General features: G+C 34.9%; 1 protein-coding gene across 1 annotated transcript; it reads left to right on the forward strand.

Moving 5' to 3' along the window:
* Window positions 1–7,141: 7,141 nt before the first annotated feature.
* Window positions 7,142–17,080, forward strand: LOC141813219 (putative protein phosphatase 2C 60). Its single transcript, XM_074701147.1, has 5 exons — window positions 7,142–7,437; window positions 7,934–8,335; window positions 8,666–9,033; window positions 14,754–14,990; window positions 16,512–17,080. The coding sequence occupies exons 2-5, from the start codon at window positions 8,023–8,025 to the stop codon at window positions 16,764–16,766; spliced, it is 1,173 nt and encodes a 390-aa protein (XP_074557248.1). The 5' UTR covers window positions 7,142–7,437; window positions 7,934–8,022; the 3' UTR covers window positions 16,767–17,080.
* Window positions 17,081–24,254: the final 7,174 nt, after the last annotated feature.

Genomic DNA, 24,254 nt, shown 5'->3' on the forward strand with positions numbered 1-24,254 from the left:
TATCAATTCAATTGCAATTATCACAACTCAAAATAGAACAAGAGCAGTTCCATTATAATTAAACTCAAACAAGAACAAGAATGCAAACACATGGGGGTTTTGATTTAATTAGAAACAAAAGCAAAATTACTATCTTCAATTCAATTCTAGGAATTTAGGGTTATGATCTTCCCCACTTGACTCCAAAACAGAGACACCGGCCAAATGTGTGTTCTGCTCTAATGCAATCATGTCAGCTCTTTGGTTGAGTGCATGCCGATTGGAATGGATGGATGTTCATTGGAGCTGGACCACTCCGGCAAAATCCGATCGGAGAATGCGAGATCCAAACGCTGATCGTTTGCCCTAATCAACTGCCACAACCACGGGACGGGATTAGAATAGGAAACCAAAAATCCTTACCTCAGATTCATAATGGTTGAGGTAGTCAGAGTCGAACAGAGCAACCTCATGTTTGCAAACCACGTCGATAAGGGGTAGCCCTATGCTGCTCCGATGGATGCGAGAGAGGAGGGGAGCTCACCACAGTTGGACCACTCTGTAGAGTTTTTAGAAGATGTGGTATAGCTAGCCACTGTCGATTATCGGAACCATAACAGGTCGATAGTCGGCAGGCGGTCGGAGAGGGAGAAGAAGTTGCTCACTAGAGCTAGACCACTCTGGCGAAACTCCTGCAAGGTTGTCAATGTTTGTCAACCTTGGAATGACGTCGTTGGCTGCTTTGAATCTGCGATCGAGAAGAAATATTTATTATAATATTGTCAAGTCAATAATAAAAAATTTTATTTATTTTAATGATTTATTATAATAATTTATAAATCATAAATTGAGCCCGGGTACTAGAGGTGCAAGGGCGACTACCTGCTTATGTTATTTTTTTCATGTCAAAGGACAATAAATTTTAGAAGACTCACCATCTTTTCAAATTAATTGCATTCAAAAGACCATAGAGCCCCTCCTCGAGTCACGTGCCATCTCCATGGCAAAATGTACCAGTCAGAGGTGTGCGTCGCCCGGCCAACCACATGATGCATCAACATCATCCTCCAATTACACTCTAATGGGATGACAAACTTAAAGATATTAATCATTTCGGATGGATAATTATGAGTATTTATCGATGTATATGATAGATAAAATATGATATTGGACTGTCTATTTCAAAATTAATTAGCTTCAAAAATTAGATACCTGATTAGCAAAAAAATAAAAAAAAATCATGCTCCAGTTACATAGTCAGGTTGAGCACAAAGCGGGTTATCTCGTCCTCCTCTTACAACATTGTGCCATTGTCGCCCCCTCCTACACCCATCTTGGATACTGTTGACACCGGAGGTGGTAGAATCATTCCTTCATTATTGCAATCTAATAACACTAATTCTTTGACAAAGAATATTCCTACTCCCACTGCTACTGACAATCACAAGTGTCGTTGCGAGGATCTATCGGAGGAGGAAGTAGAGGTGGAGGAGATGATGAGGCTGTTGGGACCGATGATATTTGCTATAAGTGGTGAATAGTGATTCTCGATTTATCGTTTGTTGTGCTTATATACAAAAAATTAAATCACAGTAGAAATAAACACAAAAAATAAAACAACACAAGCACGACACCTCGATTTTTATGTGGTTCGGAACCTTCAATTCCTACTCCATAACTTAGCATCCTAGCGGTAGTACAACTATACTTTCTTCTTCTATGATGCCTTCTATAGGCGGAGAAACCTCTTACAAACCTACTCTTTTACAAACAACACAAAATAAATACAAATATACAAATGATATTGAATGCAATCAAAATAAATGAATTTACACAAGAGAACTTGGCTTTGATTACGTTGTGATTGCTTTAGTTTGCCTTATGAAGGTTTGAAATGCAATTATACTTTTCCTCAAATCCTCCACAAAACCCTAATGCAATTATACTTTCCCTCAAATCCTCCACGAAACCCTATTTTATAAGCTTCAAGTTGTGGCTGGGATCCACCTAATAGTTGACTGCTTGTCATCATCATTCGATTGCTCCACTGTTGACTCGAGCATTGCTCTTCTTTATCAGCCCGATGACTTAATCCAACTTAGCAACAGTCAATTGCTCCTCTCCATCAATCTATTGTTGGCAACCAGTTGAGTTTTATACATTCTGTTTGCTCTAACAGTGTTATCAATCTAGTGCATCAGTTTATTGATTACACTAAAAATCCCCTTAAACCCCTCAAACTCTTGATTTATGATTAATCAGTTGACTGCTAACACTCAGCAATGGATTGCTCACACCTCAACAATGCCCGAAATCCCCCATACATCCTATATTTGTAGTTTCAGGTCATCAATCGATTGACAAACCTATAACAATCCACTAATACCTCTATTTAGCCATATCAAGGCTGAATTCTCATTTTGTCTAATATCCAATTGACTTCAACTTACAAAGACTTCTTTTGTTTAACATCTTGTCAATCTTGACCTGCCAGGACTTACTTTGTCTAGTATGCGATCAATCTTTACCTACCAAGACTTGACCATTGCCTAACATCTAGTTAGTCTTGATTTGTAGGAATTTCTTTTATCATGCCTAACATCAAAACAACCTTAACCTACTAGGACTTTACCCTTGCCAAACATCTAGTCTTCTATGGTCTATTAGGACTTCACTTCACATGCCAAGTATCCGATCATCTATGACCCACTTGGACTTCACTTCTTATGTCAAGTGTCTGGTCCTCCATAATCCACTTAAACTTTAACTTTGTCAACTCCCTATTTGACTTTCAATCGACAAGTATTCGGTCAACCATGATCCGCTTGGACTTCTTCACCCTTGCCTTTAGACTTTCAACCACTAAGTATTCAATCAACAGTGATCCACTTAGACTTCTCTACTATCAAGTATCCAATCAATTTTGACCTAGTTTACTTTTTGCTCAACCATCAAAATCCAAATCAATCTTAGTTAACTTTGACTTGAGGTCAATTACACCAACAATCTCTCCCTTTAATAATCTTCATTTTTTACTTGACATATTGCTCTACCATCAAACATATTGATCAAACATCAAAATCCAACTCGAGCTTGATCAACCTTGACCAAAGGTCGATTGCACCAATAGAGACAACAAAGTCGAAGAAGAATATCGACTACTAAGTATATTCAGTGCAAAACTTATTAATGCGTGTAATTCATGCATATGTTTTGGATCTTATTTAACATACATTTATCGTATTTCATGAGCATTAGTTAGGTTGTCTTCTTGCTTTTGCATTCATTTCATCATATTTGTTCAGATGACTTTGGTTTGTGCTTTACATGGATGGGATATGAAGATCTTGACATTTGGAGCAAATTTAGAGATGAAAAGTTAAAAGACGTATTATAGTATTACACGACCAAACCATACTGCTCAACATACTGTGCATCATATGGGAAGAAGAGACTATGAAAAAACATCAAATTAGAGCTTCTAGAACGAAGCATCGCTAGATGATGCTTTTTAACATGGTCGTGTTCCTTGCTGCCCCATGACTAAGCCGTTGATGCAGAATAGTAAAGCAAGGTTGCAGAGGCCATAACTTTTACCTTGGGTTAAATCACGAGACGTATAATATATCAAATCGAAGCTTGTTTAGAGATTAACAAGTTACATACAGGGTAGAATCTGTAACAACCCAGTTTTAAAGCCCAAAAATGATATTTTTGTGGGATATGTGGCGGCACCCCTATTTTGGAAATTTAGTACTTTAGAAAAGTGCCCCAACTTTTTAGAAAACTTTATTAATTCTTGGTATATTTAGAGGTTATACAGGACCAATAGGGGCATTTATTTGAGACATTGAGGGATCGAGGGGTTCTCCCTTCTCTAAAGGATTTCCCCATGATAGGGAACCCTAGGAGAGAGTTGTTTCCAAGGAGTCATTGAGATTTCATCCACCGAGGAGCTTGGAGATCAAGTCGAAGACAAACCATGGACACCACGACTAAGTATTTTCTCTCTTTTCTCTTTGATTTAAGTTGTAAAATACTTTCATTCATGTCTTTTGCTTGTACCTCTATCTCTATAGAATAGTTCTCTAAATTTTAGGATGAGAGAGTAGTTTCGATGCATTGTTGATACTTGTTTTATATTTATTCATCTCTTTTTATCGCATGCATGACATGTTTGATTTATGATCCGACTTTAGTATACATACATAACTATGGTGCTAGCATACATTTTCATATCCCATGGAACTAGGACAAGGATCGAGAGGTGAACCCAATTCTCCGATCCCTAAAGTTCGAGACTTGAGGGATTGTTCACGAAAATAGTTCAAAATCTCACAACGGCACCATTAACTATCACAAAGCTTAATGAGTTTATCTCGATTCAATGCCACGAAGTAGGGGATAACACCTAGAGGACCGTGGGGCATCATGATAAGAGCCTCCCTGAGAAAGTAGTCGTTTTAATAAAGTTATCTTGAAAGTAGACGCTACATTTGGGTAGACGCACTTATATTATTCCAAAAGAAAATATCTGGTACCTCAAGATAGACCACCTTCATAATTATTAAACATAAAGATAAAAGAGTGAATAATATTTAGGGTATCAATGATCATCGTAGTGAAATCAAAGTTCTAAAATTGCTTCCTCATATCGAATTCTTCTGGCTTTCTTAAATTCATTTTCTTTCTCATATGGTTTTCTAAATCTCAATTGATTTAGATAGTCTACTTCACAATTTAGATTAGTAATCAGTTTAGCAGTCTTAGTGGAAGATATTTTATTACTTAACAATAATCATGCACTTGCAATTTGTACACATCACTTATGCATACTCAAAAGTCGACTTCTAGAATATTAATCTCTAATGGAATTAAAATTAACTTTGGTTTTCTTAGTTATTCTTGTGAATGTTTTACTACTATACCACATATGTAGGAGAAATTAATGTTAAATCTTTGTTTGCATGGTAATTTATAAAATATGCACTCAATTTTAATAAAATATTTCAAAGGTGCATCCAATTTTAACATTTAAAAGATGCACTTGTTTTCCAAAATACTTTTCACCTATTGCAGTGTTAAACCAAAGCTAAAAATTAGTTTTTTTTACCTAAATTGAATTGAACCAAGGTAAAAGAAATTGAACTTAGTTATTTTACTTTCGTCTAAAAATTATTATTAACTCTAAAAATCTTAGATTAATGTTGAGTACGTCGATACTACTACACTCTTAGTGGCCCTGAATCTATTTATATATATATATATTTTTTAAAAAATTAAGCTCTTTTGGTACATTTGATGACCTTAAAAAGCTTAAATTTATTTCATAAATCATTACACTCTTTGTGGACGCCTCTCTCTATATAGTTCTTTAGGGTCATCTTGTGGGAATTCACGATCTATCATTCACCGCATCATGCACTTTCTATCTGTGTACTTGAATTTATCTCTCTTCATATCCATGTGACCGACTCTAGAGGAGCCCTGAGGTGACGGATCCACCTTTTTTTTAGGGTCATCAATTCATTTATGTCAAAAGTACTTCACAACCCTTAGACCTAAAGTGTTTGGTGAGTCTAAAGATCTCATGTTTATGCCAAATAAATACAATTACATTTCAACAACCTTTAAATTTATTCATTTTTTTTTAAAAAAATTAAGTCATTTAATATCATCAATGAATTTTGATCAAAAACCATCAATAATGACTTTAAACAGTTTGGATTTGTTCCAAATTTTATGATTACACTTCTAGTGATTTCCTATATATATATTTCAAATTCAAAGTGGTTTAGGTTCATCAATGACTTTTTGACAAAAATCATCATTTAAAGTAATTAATGAGTTTTAGGCAAAGGTTATTGATGGACTTAAACTCATCAAATTCACTCCAAATTCATCCTATTCTATTCCTAAGACTCTCTTGAGTTAACCATACTTAACTTCCATGATTTTGGTTCCATTTTAGTTACCAATAAATTTTAGTTAAAAATCATTAATGAATCTAAACATATTGATTCTCATTGTGGTTGATTTTTTTTTCAAAAGTCATTTAAGGTTGAAAGGGGTCATGAATCAAGAGAGTTTGAGCATGGTAAGACTCAAAAGAATGCTAGAAAGATAATTGTACAAGTTTGGTGTGAATTTGAATTGTCCAAGCATGGTCAAATCTCATTTATGACTAAAAAAGGTCTAGAATCCAAAACTTTTAGTATGGCCAAATTTAGGAGAGCTCCAAGAATATAATAGTACAACCCTTGATCAGTAATGTCTAGATTCAACAAATAGCTCTATGATAAAAAATCAAAATGGTTAATTTTTTTTTCTTTCCTTCAAAAGTCCTTTAAGATTGAAAGATGTAATGAGAGAATTTAAGCATGGCGAGACTTACTTAGAAGAGTGTTAAGAAGATAATGATTGAGTTTTTAAGTGAATCTGAATTATTTAAATCTATCTATAAATTTTGACTAAAATTTATTAATGATTAAAAATAATTTTTTCAGCACAACTAAACTTAAGAAAGTTCCAAAAACATAATGGTACAATCATTAAATGAATAAGTTTAGCAATGCCTTTGTGCCAAAATTCAATATGGCTAAGGTTTTTTTTCTCTAAAAGTCATTCAAAATTGAAAGAGATCACGAGTCAAGAGGATTCAGACTTAAGAGAGGATTATATATATATATATATATATATATATATATATATATATATCAATATAATTAAGATCAGCCGATCTTTCGCCGTTCATCGCCGTCCGATCACCGCCGACTGCCATCCCGGGCTCGTTGGAAGCGCAACTCGATAATATTAGGTATTTAGATTTATACCGGAATGATCCGGCCGAAACCGCCCAACATTCGGAAAGTCCAGACCGCCGTCGAGTTGCGGTTCCAAGAGGTGGCCGGACGGCGGTGAACAGTGGCGGAGAAGCGGCGAAAGTTCGAGTGCAATCGCATAAAACTGCGATTTCATGCGATTCGGTCATTAAGGATAAATAAATTTTTTATGGATAAAAGTTTTTAAGAATTTTTTTTAATTTAATTCAATAAAAAATATTTTATTAAATTATCTCCTATAAATTTTTAAATAAAATAAATTTAATTTTAATGAGTTGCCCATGTCTTATCTGTTTGTCGAGTCTGCCTAATCTCTCACTTCCTCTTCTGCCACCCTCTCTCTCTCGGTTGGCCGGCGTTGTAGTGGTGACGCTGGCGGTGGAGCCCATCACTGATCCTGTTCGTCTCTGGTTTTGCCTCTTCTTTTGTCTATGGATTTTGTTTGTTAAACTATCGTTGGGATACCAAAAAGGAGCCTCTTTCCACTCCAAATCCGCTTCTTGTAAGCTAAGCGCGACCCTTCCTGAAGTCTTACGGCAACAATCCTGTCCCCGCCTCCAGATCTGAGATCCCAGAGTAGCTGAACGCTCAAGATCGGAGTGGATCCTGTTCAAAGGTGCTCCTTTTTTCTGTTATCGCATCTTGTTTGCGATGGAAGATATGAGGGATGATCGGGTTTGATTAAAGATGCGATTTAAAGAATTATGAGTAGATAGATCATGTTGATAATCTCTGGTTGGTCTTTATCTTCTATCCCGTGTCAGAAAGAGGATTTATTTCGTCACTTTTCTTCTGTGTCTTCTTGCTAGAAGATGCAACGACTAGCTTTTCTTCTGATTTTGGTTATAGCTATGAATCTGTAACCTGTTTGATTTCCAACTCTCATGAAAGATGATCTATTGATAATAGAAAATTCTATTCTTTTATTTTTATGCTATTCACTTTAATCGCTCTGAAGTCGCTAATTTTTACCTGCCCGAAAAGAAGTATGTAATTTTTGTTCAAGAATGGAAAGTTGGAACCTTTTGATAGTCTTCGATGTTGGTTATCTGATTCGAGCTGTTCATCTCTTTTGTAGTCGCTACTGATTTATGTAAATTCGTATGACCCAGGAGGAAACATCTGGATTTCGGACGTGTTCGGTTCCAATAGATTGCTAACAGATGGCTAGAGCTGGAAGGCAGCCTGGATGAGATGAGAGATGTTAGCAACGTTAATGAACCTGCTGAGTTCGTGTTGGCTGCCATCCGATCGATATGGCTATTCAGGTTCTGATGTAGGCAGGCAGGATGGGCTTCTATGGTATAAGGACAGTGGACAACATGTTTATGGAGAGTTCTCTATGGCAGTGGTCCAAGCAAACAACTTGCTTGAGGACCAGTGTCAGATTGAATCTGGGTCACTGAGCTTAAGTGAATCTGGTCCCTACGGCACCTTTATTGGTGTATATGATGGTCATGGCGGACCAGAAACATCCCGTTATATCAATGATCATCTATTTCAGCATCTTAAAAGTAAGTTCCAATGCTTCATCTTGAAACTTTGGCATAGATTCTGCTACTTCTATCTCAATAATGTTATTGAATTACTAATATCTGTTTGTATGCTATGTTTCACATAACTCAAAATGTTATTATCTTACTAAAGAAATTGAGTGTCTTCTACTCCTTGAGGTTACTAGTTGAAGGACAAATTTACTTGCACGATCCTTTCACAACATGTTTTCTGATAGTCTTTTCTTCCACTTTATGTACTCTTGCAATTCAATGTTCAGAGTCTCTTGCAAAATCTTCTGCCTTTTTATAGGCATAGACATCTTAGAACAGTTCCTTTTTATTTTTCAGGATTTGCAGCCGAACATCAATTGATATCTGTGGATGTAGTACGAAAGGCTTATCTAGCTACAGAAGAAGGCTTTATCTCATTGGTTGCGAAACAATGGCCAACAAAACCTCAGCTTGCTGCTGTTGGCTCGTGTTGTCTGGTTGGTGTAGTCACTGGTGGCATGCTGTATATTGCCAATCTTGGTGACTCCCGTGTCGTTCTTGGGAAACTTGTCAAAGCAACTGGAGAAGTTTTGGCTGTTCAGTTGTCAGCAGAACACAATGTAGCAATTGAATCCGTGAGACAAGAGTTGCAATCAGTGCACCCAGAAGATAAACAAATTGTTATGTTGAAGCATAATGTTTGGCGTGTGAAGGGCCTAATTCAGGTGCTTACATAATAAAATTCTCTTTGTAATTAATTTACTAACAGTACTGACATGAGTTTCATTTAACATAGCATTTAGGCTCTTCATTTTTCATATCTATGCATTAAATTGTTGCGACCCTGATAACCAATGAAGCAAAGCGGAGACACTTCTTTGCACACCGACACCAATGACCTTTGCATAGCTCACGCCAAACTAATATGAGTGTGACATCTAACAACCATGAAATCCATCTCCATGCTAATCCAGAAGTGTGGAGACGTACTTATCATGTGAGTTTAGTTGAGACTTCACCTTGCAAGTCACAAACGTGTGACCTCAACTTTGATAGTAGCTTATTATGTTTATGCTAGTCTATGAAGCTAGACAAAGCCCAATCCATCCTAACTGGCTATCCAGGAGCAGACCATGCCCTTCATGTATGCATGCCCAATCTCCCTACACATGCCTTATGTGTGACTAATGTGCATGTGCCACTGGTACCTCATCCTCTAACAATAACAATACATGAAATAAGACATTTCTAATTCTTTTAATTTGAGACATCGAACAAACTTGATGGCCGACAAAATAAAGTTGGAAATGGGGTGAACATGGTTCAATTTTGTTGGTTTGCTAGGAAAATTCCAAACTAAACCAAAATTTTATGCTTAAATTTTCAAACAAAATTGAAATCAATATCAATTGAACCAATTGTTTTGGTTTTGGTTTTGGTTTCGCTTATTTAAAACCAATTTCTTTTAACTATTTTTTATTTTCCACTATTAGAAATCTATCAAACACTTGCACAAAAACTTACTAACTTCACAAATATATGCATATATCAAAACTTGAGTCCTTAGATTGTTAGGGTTCTGCCTTAAGTATATGTAGATATATTTATACCACACATGAAAATTCATCCAAATAGAGAGGGGCATAACATTATAGATATGCAGCACTCTTGTGAAGAAAACATCTTTGTCCTTTTATCATGAATTGCAATCATCCTCTATGAGTGCAATTGTTTAACCCTTTTTTGTTGGCTTATCTTCATTTGTAGTGGAATCTTTCTATTCCTTGCTCGCATATTTTCTTATCTTGGGATTTCTATTTCAATCATTATGATTGTTTTATCCTTCTTTGTGTTATTTGTAATGTATCATATCTTATTAACATGATTTGGTAACATGTATTCTATAGGCAATGTGATGATGAAAATCTAAATTGGATTTTAGCTCTCGAATAAAATGGGGATCTCTTAGTAGAGTTTTGTTTAATGATATGATTTATAACTAAAATTGTATGGGTAAATCTTTTCCGAAATTAGGCAAGTCTCTTGCATACTCTTGAAATCTTATTTCTTATTCATTTTAAAATTTGATAAATTTATCCAAATTTTTTGGGGTTAATTCAAAGCAATTATAAATGAACTATAACCAAAATCCTAATTCCATACCTAAAACTTTTCTTCTATTCCAATCAAATAATTAAATTACATAGGCTCTTTCAGTTAAGTGCATCTGTCAATTTAACTAGATGGGGCATCAACTTAGTCTTTAGCTTATTGACATGGCTATCTAAATAAATGCTTGTTAAATTTCCCTATTCCAATGGGCTTGAAATTATGGATTTTACTCATTCTCTCTCCCTTTGTTATTACCATTAGCAAATTTTCTGCACCCTATGTTTCCTCTTAGTCATCTAAGATTAATGCATGCTAGGGAAAATGACATTAGCAAAAAGGTTGATGAGTGACTATCAAATTACCAAGCTAGGATATGAGCAAACACTGCACAACATATAGATATACAAGGAATTAGTAATAGAATAGGATAAAACACAATTACTTGGATTGCATAACTAATGTTTCAAAAGATAGATGATACCATAACACTAGGGTTCAATATTTTATTGAGAAAAATAACCCTCTCATATTGAAAGCCTTGTAAAGGCAAATAATGAGTATTCATCCAATAAGAGTTAAAATGACACTTATAAATGTTAGTTTACTTTTGAAATTTCAATAAGAGAAATGTATACCATTTTCAATAATGTTCAATTATATTATATTATGTAAATTAAAAAGTGGTAATTATATTATATTATGTAAGAGAAATAGTTAATGTTCAATTTTATCACGAAGGTAATCATATCAATAAACAACATTACTATGAAGTAGTTAATCAATTAACTATTTCTCAAGCTACAATTATCCTCTCAGTGGTACATGTATAAAATTGATATGCTTAATTATGGTAACTTAGGTCCACAAGGGGTGTATAGTTTGAGTAGAACTAGTTCCATAAAACATAACAAAATCATGTGGAGATAACCAACACATAATCCCTATTGGTGGACTCAACCCATAGCCTATCGGTGTAATCCCAATCTCTCATCTATATTAAACTCATTTTTTTATGTGTTTGCTTCTAACATCCCAAGAGTCTATCTATAAAATATGGAGTGCGTGCTATAAAAATTTTCTTTTAGACTAAGCACCATACGACAAGTACACAAAATCTAGATGCTCCTCTCCATTTCAAACATTCATTTCTTATCATATTAATGATATCTTCACGAATATCTCCTTATAAAATAATATATTTAAGATATCTAAAACTAATACTAACAGGAATCTCGTGACTATTCATCTTAATTATTCTTTTGATTCCTTTCTTGTTGTTGAAGCAATATTTCATATGTAGCTTTAGTTCTACTAACTTGAAATGTTTATAAAATTTTTCTCACAATTCAAGCTTTTCATTCAGTCTATTTACTCACACATCAATTGACAGAAAATCATTAATAAATAACATGCATCAAGAAGATATATCTTAAAATATAATAGGTTACTTCATTTAATACTAATGCAAAAGGATAAATGCCGCTGACACCTGATGTAGCTGATGACACCTGATGTAGATCGAATAATTATAGGAACATCATTTGTCACACTCTTAGTTGTTGCAACACTAGTAACTACATAGTCATTAAAAATCCTATATTACATTCCCAGCTGCCTTGATATTTATTTCTTCTCTAGAACTATAATGAATAAAAAAAGGTTTTTCCTTCATTCTTCAGGTATATTTTTAATTCTTAAAATTTGCTGAACAACTTAGTTAACCAAATTATACTTTTTCCTTTTGAACTCCTTTAAACTTCAATAAAAATATCCTCTGAACTTATATTGCTGCAAGATTTCTGTTTCTTTGAAATTTGTTTGACAATTTAGCCTCACTCAATCTAATATTATGAGCAAACTCACACGGATGCACAAAATGGCATGCTGGATGTGATTTTAAACTCAGGTTTTTGGTTTCTTTGTGATTTTTGTTTCATTCAATTTTGCACAAAGCTCCAACCATAGTGTATTATCCCACAGTTCTTTCTTTGTGATCCTACTAGACAAGGGTAACTACTCTATATGAATAAGTTTATATTAAAATAGCATACCTTTGATTAATACTTTATGCATCCTTGTGGATGAGCTAGTACTTAAAGAGTGGAGAGAATAATTGTTGAATCTAAGCAAGGAGGAGGATCCATTAGCAGATTTTCTGCCTGCCTTGTAACAGATGTGTAGCAACTACAAGATTCTCTGCTGATCTTGTTGGGCATCAAAATATTGAGACACTGGAGTTTGTTATTTTTCAGTCTGTTATGTTCACATAAGTTTAAGGTGTGTTCTTGGAAAAATACAGGCAATAATTAAGGATGAAGCGTAGGCAACTGAGCCCAACAATTAAGTGGTTGTGACAATTATGATGGTGAAAGTATAGCAAAAGGCTATTATTGAGTGTGATGAGGATGAGAATGATGACAGTGATCATGCTTTTCATGATTAGGACAGTGGATTTATCAAGGGCATTCTTGCAGATGTTTGGCAGTAATCATACCTTATTGTAGATAACAACCAGTAATGAGACATGCATCAAAAAAGTTGGTGTGCAAGGAGCCTTGGGATTCAGATTTTGGAATAACTCGTGTATATTGGATCTAGGGATAAGCCAATATTGACTTGCCTAGAGATTATTGGATCAACATTGATGAAAATAAGGATAAAGTAAGGTTCAGTATACAACATGCTGCAAAATCTAGAAGTTGGATAACATTTCCATTGTAGTAAATGCATGAATTGTAAGGAAATTTAATGTTTTGACAAGTAGAACACTTTAATTCTTTTTAAGAGCACTAAGACATACTTGCAGAAAATGTTTGTTGAAAGCAATTTTTTGTGTTCATGCAATGGCTTGACTGAGTGAGATTGAGAACAACAAACCACCTGGGAGTTACATTTATTAATATTGAATATATAAGCATATGGTAAGATGTGTAGTTTTATAACTGCTCCTATCAATGAGCTGATCATTAACCCTGTTGAGCATTGAGAGATCATTCCACCCACTATTGGTCAAGGCAAGAAAGAACAGGAAAGTATATGTGTGAAACTGAAACTTTGGGTAGGCTGATGCCTCAAAATAATAGGATCCTCTAGATGCACAGGAATTAGTTTGGCTTACTCCAGTATTTTTGTGTACTGGATTGGAACATAGAAGTATATGTGTGAAACTGAAACTTTGGCAATAATTTATGTATGATTTATGTAGTTAATCCAATTATTGGACACTTCCAGTATTTGGTAATATATCATATTCCACTTTTCTTATTGGTGTTTTTCTTTATTAGTTTGGATTACTCCTTTGGTTTCCCTTAGACATCCTTTATTATTTTTCAAAATCTGTGGACTTGATATTCTGGCAGAATTCAAGCTTTTTGTCTCAATGCTTAATCGTGCTTTGAATTCTGTCAGTTTCAATAATTTATTACTTTTTTATATGTATTTTATGAGAACTAATCAAAGCTGATCATAGTGAAGTTCTGATGGATTTGTTTTTTGGCCTTTCTCCACTGTTTGGCTCACATATTACTCATCTTTTCCTGCAAAGGTGTAATTTTTTTTGGAGTCAATCAATAACACAATATTCAACTTGTTAATTATACTAATGTGGAAGCTTCATGAGATCAAATATCTCCATGAAAATTTAAATGGCTGATAGATGGGTTATAAATTGCCATTTGTTAGGTTTGATTACATTATACTAATTCTGAGAAAGTTCCTGTCGCCACAGGAGAATAAATGTTGGTGATTTTTCTTGCTTTTCCTCAAACATTTTTTGCATTAACTGTTATATAATACTTCATTACATATGCCTAGAAACATACCTTCCAATGACATACTCTTACTATGGGCATTCAATAATCAATATTAGTAACCCCTTTTCCTTTGAAGAAATGTGTGTGCCATTTTATTCTGAAATAACTAAAGAAAACAAAAAACTTAGGTTCTTGATACTCCTGTACGCTATAATCATGGATTTGGAAGTGAAGCTGAAAGTGGTAGAGCTGTAGAGGGAGATCAAAGTAAAGAGTGATTTAACTTAATCTAAATATTGTTACTAACAAAAAGTAATTTAATGATTCAAATATTACAGATATTCTGATACACCTAATGCTTTTTACCTGATCACAAGTCATTGAGGGTAACATGGCTTGATGATGACAATTATGCCATTTGCATGATTTTTATGGTTTCTTTGTTGTCACGAGCAAATAACAAATCATTGACTTGACCATTTTTTTGTCTACACATATTCTATGTTATGTAATCAACACAGTTTATTGCAAATTATATTCTTGTTAATTATATGTGTTCTTTCTTTTCCCTTGTTATATAGGTTTCTAGGTCAATCGGTGATGTCTACCTAAAAAAGGCAGAATTTAATCGGGAGCCATTATATGTCAAGTTCCGGTTACGAGAAACTTTCAAAAAGCCTATACTCAGCTCCGAACCATCCATTTCAGTGCATCCATTGCAACCACAGGATCTCTTTCTTATATTTGCATCAGATGGACTCTGGGAACATCTTAGCAACCAAGAAGCTGTAGATATTGTTCATAATAACCCTCACAGTGTACGTTTTCTACCCATAAATTACATTAGCATTCGTTTCAGACATATAACATAGGAGAAGACAACCATTTGCTTCCCTCAGATGATACAAATTCTGGTTAGGATGACTATTTCTTCTTTGTTTTTTGCCCTGGGCTCTTTTGGAATTTGTCTTATTGCGGAAACTTTTGTATTTTTTGATCAAATTATCTTGTTGGTAACAAACAAAATATTCTTCCTCATGAATCTTGAATTGTATATAATACACTGGTTGGATGTGTTACAATTGGTAAAATTTGTCATCGTTTAGGGACAAGTAGTTCTGTTCTTATTGACTATGGACTTTCTAGGAAGACCTGAGTACTCAGGTAGCATAGAATACTTTTTTTAAAAATATTCTTGGTAATCAAAAAAGGTTCACCCCAGTCATATCAAGATGGGCCACAGTATTCCAATGTCATTTCAAATTTTCCTGATTTACATCATATGGAATATCCTCCTGATGGCTCTGCCATTTCCTTCCCCACTGTTGGCTATGAAAGGAGTGATGCTACTGAAATATCATCACTAATGCCCTTTCTTCTTCCTACGTTGTTTCAGATATTGTTTTCTGTATTTTTAGCAATGTCCATGTGGCATTGTCTTTAAGCTTTGTTTCACTTGTCCATTTCCTAAATTATTAGTGATTGCTGGCTGGATCCTGACTCAAAAACTCAAAAGCCTAGGCTGATCTGAACTTAGATCCTCAATTTCTTTCATATAATCATTGTTTATACGAGGGCCATTGACTATAAATTGCACAAATGCAACTTTTCCGATAATCTTGGTATTTCAAAGAAGTACTCGGATACCAAATATGTTGCAAGTCATATATCTATATTGTCCACTTTGAGTCTAAACCCTCGTGGTTTTGTTTTTGAATTTTATCCAAAAGGTCTCATACCAATAGAGATATTTTCCATCTTATAAATTCATGATCTTCTTCATATATTTCCAATATGGAACTTTGATTGTAATCCTAATAGAATGAGCCTCAGTTGTCATATGGTTGGGAACCTATCTAATAACGACGCCAATTTTCTGATCTCAAGTGTAGGAGGTTAAGAATATGTAGAAAGAATCTTAGAAGCATAGAAATGCTTTCCTCTAATTCAATCTTTGTGTGCCATAGTAACCTGCTGATACCATCTTTGAAATTGAGGAACAATAATTCTTTATTCTAGTTTGCCTTAGCTAGTCAGTGATACATCAGAAATCAAACATTGTGCTCCATGGGATGCAATAGTCTACAAATTTTTGTTCCCGTCTCGGTGTAAGTTGGAGAATATTTTTGATTACAAGTAAAAAGAGAATATTGTTCGAAAACAAACCTTAATATAACATAGTGATAATGTGAATCAAAGAAATCCAACACCTGTTGGTACTAATATTTTGGTATTGTTACTTGTGAATACCGTATAATAACAATTTCATTCCAGAATCATGCATGAAGAAACTGGCGTTTCATTTGAGTTGCTTCTTATATTAATATAAACTCCTGCAGGGAAGCGCTCGACGACTTGTTAAAGCTGCACTTCAGGAAGCAGCCAAAAAAAGGGAGATGAGATACTCAGACCTCAAGAAGATTGACCGTGGTGTTCGCCGGCATTTCCATGATGATATTACTGTTGTCGTCATGTTCCTCGACTCCAACCTCATTAGCAGGGCCAGCTCACACAGAGGCCCTTCTCTGTCTATAAAAGGGAGTGGGGGCACCATGCCTGTTAGCTCTCTTGTCCCTTATACAATTCCCCCATAAGTAAATCAGAACCTGATAGTAAAACTATGCCCTAACAATACTCCACTGTGTGATCCTCAGTGATGTAAATGGAGGACTGGAGATTTGATTTGTGCATGCTCTAGCATACATTAACTCCATACACGCACATCGGATAGTTTGTCGTCGTTATCATGCATAGAAATGTTCTTTTTTAACTTGTATTTTTCCTCTTTAATAAGTAAATTGCATGAGTAAATTAGTAGTTACACGAGTGAGCCCAAAACATTCCCATGGATGCAAATGTTGTCTAACTTATTTTATTAATAAAGATTGGATCATTTGCGTTTTTAGAATTTGTTTTGATCAAGTTAGTTCATTATTCTTGGCGTGTTATATGATTGTAAACCTAGTCGTAAGGGAGGGTTTATTTATTATAGTGGACAGATAATATCTCATATAGTAATTTTAAATTAATTATTTGACCAAAAATATCTCGTGTAGAAATGTAATTTGATAGATGTTAGAGAGATTTTAGAATTCATCTATATATATTGTCTTGTTTTGATATATAGTTAAGAATGTTCATTTAGTAATTTTGATTAAAATAGCTAAAAATTTTTGTTATAGATAAAAAGTGGAAATTTTGACAAGATATATATTGTACATGTCTATAAAATTGTTATATTTTAAATATATAATCGTTATCTACAAGATCCATATAGTTAAAATGTACGATAACTTTTTTGAACTGCGTAGATGGTTTTGTGGAATATTCAAATTGCATAGGCAGTTTTTGGATTTTCCAAATCGTATAGTCTCAGCTCGGTACATTTACCATTTTACTCTTCACAAAAAATCTCATGCGTAGTTGCATGATTGTCAAAGCAAAAGATCAATCCGAATCGCATTCGCATTTTCTTGGAGAAAGTAGTGTTTGTCCAAACCAAAGGTGATAGCCAACAAAAGATGTAGTTTATTTTTCGATGAATGACAAAGTGAATTTTTTTGACAAACGGTGATCTTCTGCTGCTTGAAAAAGGTAAAGGGAGAGAAGTTGAGAAATGTTGGATCGATGCGTAATATTTTTTGACGAATGGTGCAGGTTCTTTTCATATGGAGATTCATAGGTTAAAATCATCAATCCGGTAGAGTTTCATTTACGACAAACTTTTCAACTTATTGTATGTGAGAAAGACGATTGGAGAAAACCTAACAAACGTAGCTCTGATGCAGCTTCTCCAATGAACAATTCAGTTTATTGTTAGTATTGAGGATGTCATAGGCTAGAGTTTGGAACAAATATTTGAAGATACGTGGGCTCAACCAGAATATTGCAACATTAGCATGTTAGCAAAAATTGAAAGGGATGTCTTCGTTAATGAATTTATAGCGAATGATATGAACTATTCAATGGATCCACCAATGATCTTCAATGAGTATAGTGACCTTGAAGATGTGTTCCCATTAGTTGAAGATGACTATGTGATGAACTCAACACTTATTACGGTGCAAGGGCAAGAATAAGTCGGAAGTGATGAATTTGTTGTTGGCAAGATAATGTAAAATTTAATTTGTAATAAGTTATAAAATTTATATTTGAAATAGTAATGTAATAAAAATTTTTTACGTTTTATAATATAGTCTTCACTCAATTGAAGAACTGATATAATGTATTTTACTTTACCTTTCATATTCTTCACTCTACTCAATGGCAGTAATAGTAACTTAAAAAATATCGAATCTTGTGTAGGTATTCCCAACTCAAAAATATTTTAAAGAAGCACTTGCTGAGTATGCTATGAAGATGTCATTCATTTACAAAATAAAGGACTTGAGGAAAATCAGAGTTAAAACAATTTGTGATGTAGAAAATTACCCATGGGCAATAATTGCAAGAGGAGAAATACAGTTGACAGTTACAAAATATTTAGAAGAATACCAATGCCGTCTTGGCTTAGGAATGACCGATCATCATGCATACACAACTTCTTTTATAGCTTCTCAAATTGAAAGACATTTGCTATCTGCAGATGATTATAAACCTATAACGATTCAACGAGAGATGAAATCATGATTTATAGTAGACATATCATATCGAAAGGTCTACAATACACGTCAACAAGCTATAACAAAGGTGATAGGTGATTTCAAAAAGGATTATGGTGACCTCTCTAAGTTTTTATGGGAGCTAAAATATAGAGATTCAGAAACATATATTGCATTGACAAGAAGTGTTGATAAAAAAATTTCAATATTATTTTTGTGCCTTTGGTGCATGTGGCAGAGTTTTTCGAACATAACGTACTTTCATAAACTAATGGGAATCGATGCAATGCACTTGAGTGACAAATATCTAGGTATTTTATTGATGGCCACAATAGTAGATGGTAATATAAATCTTATGGTAATTGACTTTGCAATTGTTGAGGTTGAGTGTGGGCCATCTTGGGAGTGGTTTCTAAATCACCTAAAGATATTTCTTATAATGATTCATCAACTATGATAATAATATATGACAGACATCATAGAATATTATCTGCAATGAGTAAAATATATTCTACTATTCAACGTGGATTATGTGGCTATCACATGTCATGTAATATGGTAACAGAGATTCGGGATAGACCTGCATTAGGATTGTTTTGGACTACAGCTAGAGTAAATACAATATTCAAGTATGATCAAATCATGCAAAGGATGTTAGAGAAACATGTGGGTACTTTTAGATGGCTACAAAATATTGAACTCACAAAATGATCAAATGCATATTTTTCTGGTAGAAAGTATGCAATGTTGACGATGAATTATTTTGAAAGTATGAATGCACTGTTCAAAAATACTCGAGAACTCCCAATAATAGGATTGATAAACAATATACGAAGAAAAATTACACAATGATTTTATAGTCATAGCGAGGAAGTGTCTAAATCTGCAGGTCATTTAACTCCGGACAGAATAATGATTATTCTGGAGGCAGAATATTAGAGGAGAATTGTGGAGAAAATAAGTACGAAAAATTAGAAAAAAAATAAAGAGAAAGTCGTGATGACATCATTTCTAGGGTTTTGCCAAAAAAAAATTTTTTATTCAATCATCAAACCTGGCCGAAAATGGCTAAATAAACCATAAACAAAACCTAACTTGCAAATGTCAAAAATACCCAAAAACCCTAAAAATAAAAAATTATTATAAATAGTAAAAAATAAGTTTGGAGTTATGGATGAAGAACTAAACGATGTTGGATGGGTCTGAAAGTGGATCGGTATGAGTTTTACCCAATACCGAATAAAGGTCTCTAAAAGAGCTTCGATTAGCAATCGACCGTGCCTCATTCTGATATTCGAATCAAAAGTTATGACTCGTTGAAGTTCTACACCTCATGCGTCACTCCTGCATCAGTTGTCCCAAGTTGAAAAAACTCATCGTCAATTCATAGAAGTACCATTAGCATCCACCAAACACGGACTCAAGTGCTTCACATTAAAGACGTCAGAAGTCTTCAAGTGACTCGAAAGGCACAACCTGTATGTATTATCATTAATCTTCTATAGTATCTCACATGACCCAATCTTTCGATCTTTAAGTTTATTGTAATTGTCATCTAGGAAACGATCATGAGTCAGTACTGCTCAAACATAATCACTCACATCAAAAAGTACTTGACGATGATGACTGTCGAGTTGAGTCTTATACTTGGTATTGTTGCCATGACTAGCCAATTTCACTTGTTCCTGAATGCCGCGAAGATACTTTGACATCTCTTCTACTTTATGACAAAATCGTCCTATACGGGGGATAGGAGTTAAATCCAACACACTGAATGGATTCTGGCCATAGACAATCTTAAAAGGACTCAAACCTATAGCCTTGTTTCTTGATCGGTTATAAGCAAATTTGGCTTGAAGTAATGCCAAATCCCTTCGGTTTAGTTCCTGTCAGACACCTCAGAAGATTGCCTAAACTCTGATTCACCACCTTGGTCTGACCATTTGTCTGGGGGTGGTAGGAACTACTAAAGTTCAACTATGTTCCTAGTTTCTCCCATAAGCTTTTTCAGAATTGGCTGATGAACTTTGTATCACAACCTGAAGTCATAGATCTAGGAACGCCATGTAAATGCATGATCTCCTTGAAGTAAAGATGGACAATCCAAATAGCATTCATAGTCTTCCTGCAAGTTATAAAGTGTGTCATCATAGAAAATCTGTCAACCATAACTAGAATAGAATATGAAATTCACTGGTTGCGAGGTAAACCCAACACAAAATCCATACTGACATCGAACCAAGGAGCTTTAGGAATAGGTAGAGGAGTGTATAAGCCGACATTTGTTAGAATTTCAGCATACATAACATCGGTCTACAAAGTGAACAATGTCACTGGTTAATTAGGCCAATAAAAATTTATGGAGATGAGGACCAGTGTCTTATCATGACTAAAATGACCTTTATTATGAAGTTCACTGATAATCTACTGCCTCAATGAACAATCTAGAACACACAATTATAATCCATGAAACAGATAACCATTATGCAAAATAAAATCATGGCAATGACCATCTCGTACCTTTTGAAATATTCTTCCGAATGAAAGATCAATTGAGTACATATCTATGAAAACCTCAAAACCTACAACCTTGGTACTCATAGTGGTAAGTAATGAAGAGCGATGGCTCAAGGCATTTGCAACACGGTTCAGGCTCCCTGCTTAGTGTCTCAACGTAAAAGTGAACTCCGATAAATAAGCCATCCACTTGGCATGCTGCCTACTCAGTTTGTGTTGATCATTGATATACTTTAAGGCTTCATGATCATTAAACAAAATAAACTCCTTCTGGATGAGGTAGTGATAAGTAGCATTTTGATCGGGTTAATTAGAGTTATATTGGGCTGTTTTGATCATATTTTATGTTATAAATTGGATTTTGTGCTTATTCTTTATCTTGGATGAATTTTTAGCCTTCATTCTATTTTTCATTAATTTGTAAAAATTTATGGGTATTAATTTGTTATATTTTATTTTACAAGAAATTAAGATAAAATAACAATATTTGGAGGTCCAATTTGAAGAAAAATTAATCCTAGTTCGAGTCGATTCAAATCAAATTCATATTTGTCTCAATTCGGTTCAAAATGGGTTAAAATTTAATTTTGGGTTCAAATTGGGCTCAGCCGGCCCACTATAAATTATTTAGCTCTGTTAATAGATGATTCAACCCAAATCAAGGTTCAATTCAGTCGGCCCAATAAAACTAAATCAGACTAGCCAATCAATCTGGTTCAGTTATTCGAATTAGGCTGGTTCAACATAGGGTTTATAAGCTTCGCCAATCTATCAGCGCGAAGGGGGCTCGGAAGCTAGGGTACTATAGTTTCTCATTAGCGATTTTTTCCTCTGCTTTTCGTCACCGAGCCTCTGTTCTCTGTTTCTTCCCTAATTTTCTGATCCAACCTGTGCAGCGCAGGCAGTTTTGATGGTCGACGAGCACCAACCCTCTGCATGATCTTCCACCACGAGCAGTGTGCTCTGGTGAGAGTTCTCCTTCCCTTGTCGACTGTGCTCCGCCGCTATGAGCGGTTGTTTCAGCTGCGGCGGCCGACGATAGTCTCCAGCATTCGTGTCCATAGAAGCTCTGAAGGTAGCCACGCCTTGTATGTGGTTATAGTAGGGAAACCACCTCAGTCTCTGTCTGCGGTTGTTACAGAGCACCTTGGTCAGGTTTGATTCTCTGTCGTCACCAGAAAAGGGCAGGTAAGGGTTTTTCATTCGTTATTTTCTGATCTCTATCTGCGATTGTAGCAGGGCATCAGGTATAGGCTAAGGATCCCGAGCTTCATCTTCTGCGACCATGTCTCTCGATGAGCACCCCGGCGAGATCCATCTCCATTGGCGCAAATCCACCTCCAGTTGTTGGCTTCATCCGGTGATGAATCGGGAAACAAATCCCTATCCCTAGCTTGATTTCCATTGATTTTTCTCATATGTTGTTAGTTGCTTTCATCTTAAAACCCCCCCATGAATTAACTATTTCCTAACCTTAACTCTGATCTTAACCTTAACCCTAACTCTAATTCTAACCCTAACTTTAACCCTAATTTCTAATCTAGCTTCTGATTATTTCTAGTTATGTTGTTTTATTAGCTGATTTCATCAATGTAAAACCCTCTGAATTACCTGTTTCTTACTGAACTTGAGTGTGATTTGGTTGTTGTGATGTTAGTGCATTGAATGAGAAAGTTGTTTTGATTGGGAATATTTAGAAAATCTGAATTTGAAAGTTGTTTCGGTTGTTTGGAATGTTAGTCAATTGAAGGTGAAGTTAAGCTCGGTTGATTATGAGTGATAAATTGAAATGTTGAACATGTGTTATTCATGATTCAATTGTGTTGCTTGGAGTATGTTTTTGTTGTGAATTTGATGTCCTATTATTCCGAATTTTATTGTAGTAATAACCTTTCATATAAATAAATTCATATTTAGCTTCTAGTGGAGTTTTGGGAAAGTTGCAAGCCAGTGATATTTCTCATTGTTGTGGTTGCAAACTTGCTAAATTTTCTGCTTTGCCTTTTAGTAAAATCGAGTTCTAGTGCCCCTTTTGATTTGGTTCATTCTGATGTGTGGGGTAAAGGTGGTTCTCGATATTATGTATCTTTTATTGATGATCATACTCGTTATTGTTGGGTTTATCTTATGAAACATCGATCTGAATTTTTTGATATTTATCAGATGTTTCGTGCTTTAGTTAAAACTCAACATAATGCAGTTATTAAATGCTTTCGATGTGATTTGGGTGGGGAATACACTTCTAATAAATTTTCTCAATTACTTGCTTCTGATGGTACTCTTCATCAGACTTCTTGTACTGACACTCCTCAACAAAATGGAATTGCTGAAAGAAAGCACCGTCATATTGTTGAAACTGCTCGTTCCCTTCTATTGTCTGCTTCAGTTCCACGTGAGTTCTGGGGTGAAGCTGTTCTTACTGCTGTCCATGCCATTAACAGAATTCCATCCTCTGTTATCTCAGGTCTGTGTCCCTTTCAAAAGTTGTATGGTTGTGTTCCTGATTATTCCTTCTTGAAGGTATTTGGTTCTACTTGCTTTGTTCTTCGTCCACAAGTAGAACGTAGTAAATTGTCTCCTCGTTCTGCAATATGTGTTTTTCTTGGTTATGGGGATGGTCAGAAAGGTTATCGTTGTTATGATCCTTCAAGTCAAAAACTTTATGTTTCTCGTCATGTTATTTTTCTTGAACACATACCATTTTACTCACTCTCTTCTGATTCTCATCGTCCTACAAGGTCTATCTTCTTTGTATTGATCCTTTTTTCATGGATAATAACAATTCCAATAACTCCAATGTTAAAAATTGCAGGGTTGACAGAAACTTTACAGGTCTAGATGCTCCTACGGCCTCCCAAGAACCTCCTGTGGTTGTTGATCCTCCTCCTCCTCGTTACCTTGCACGTGTTCGTAAGTCCACTCAATTGCCAGATTTTGTTTACTCTACTTACTCCACTTCCTTTG

The sequence above is a fragment of the Curcuma longa genome, chromosome 20 (genome assembly GCF_044706935.1).
Source record: "Curcuma longa cultivar G26 ecotype Majalengka, Jawa Barat chromosome 20, ITB_CL_G26_1.1, whole genome shotgun sequence".
NCBI classification, from domain to species: domain Eukaryota; kingdom Viridiplantae; phylum Streptophyta; class Magnoliopsida; order Zingiberales; family Zingiberaceae; genus Curcuma; species Curcuma longa.

Bases quoted from the DNA above. Each gene is read 5' to 3' on its own strand.
- LOC141813219 (XM_074701147.1), top strand. From the start codon at position 8,023: ATGTTAGCAACGTTAATGAACCTGCTGAGTTCGTGTTGGCTGCCATCC. The intron at 8,336-8,665 runs GTAAGTTCCAAT...TTTATTTTTCAG, and splicing joins TCTATTTCAGCATCTTAAAA to GATTTGCAGCCGAACATCAA. The intron at 14,991-16,511 runs GTACGTTTTCTA...AAACTCCTGCAG, and splicing joins TTCATAATAACCCTCACAGT to GGAAGCGCTCGACGACTTGT.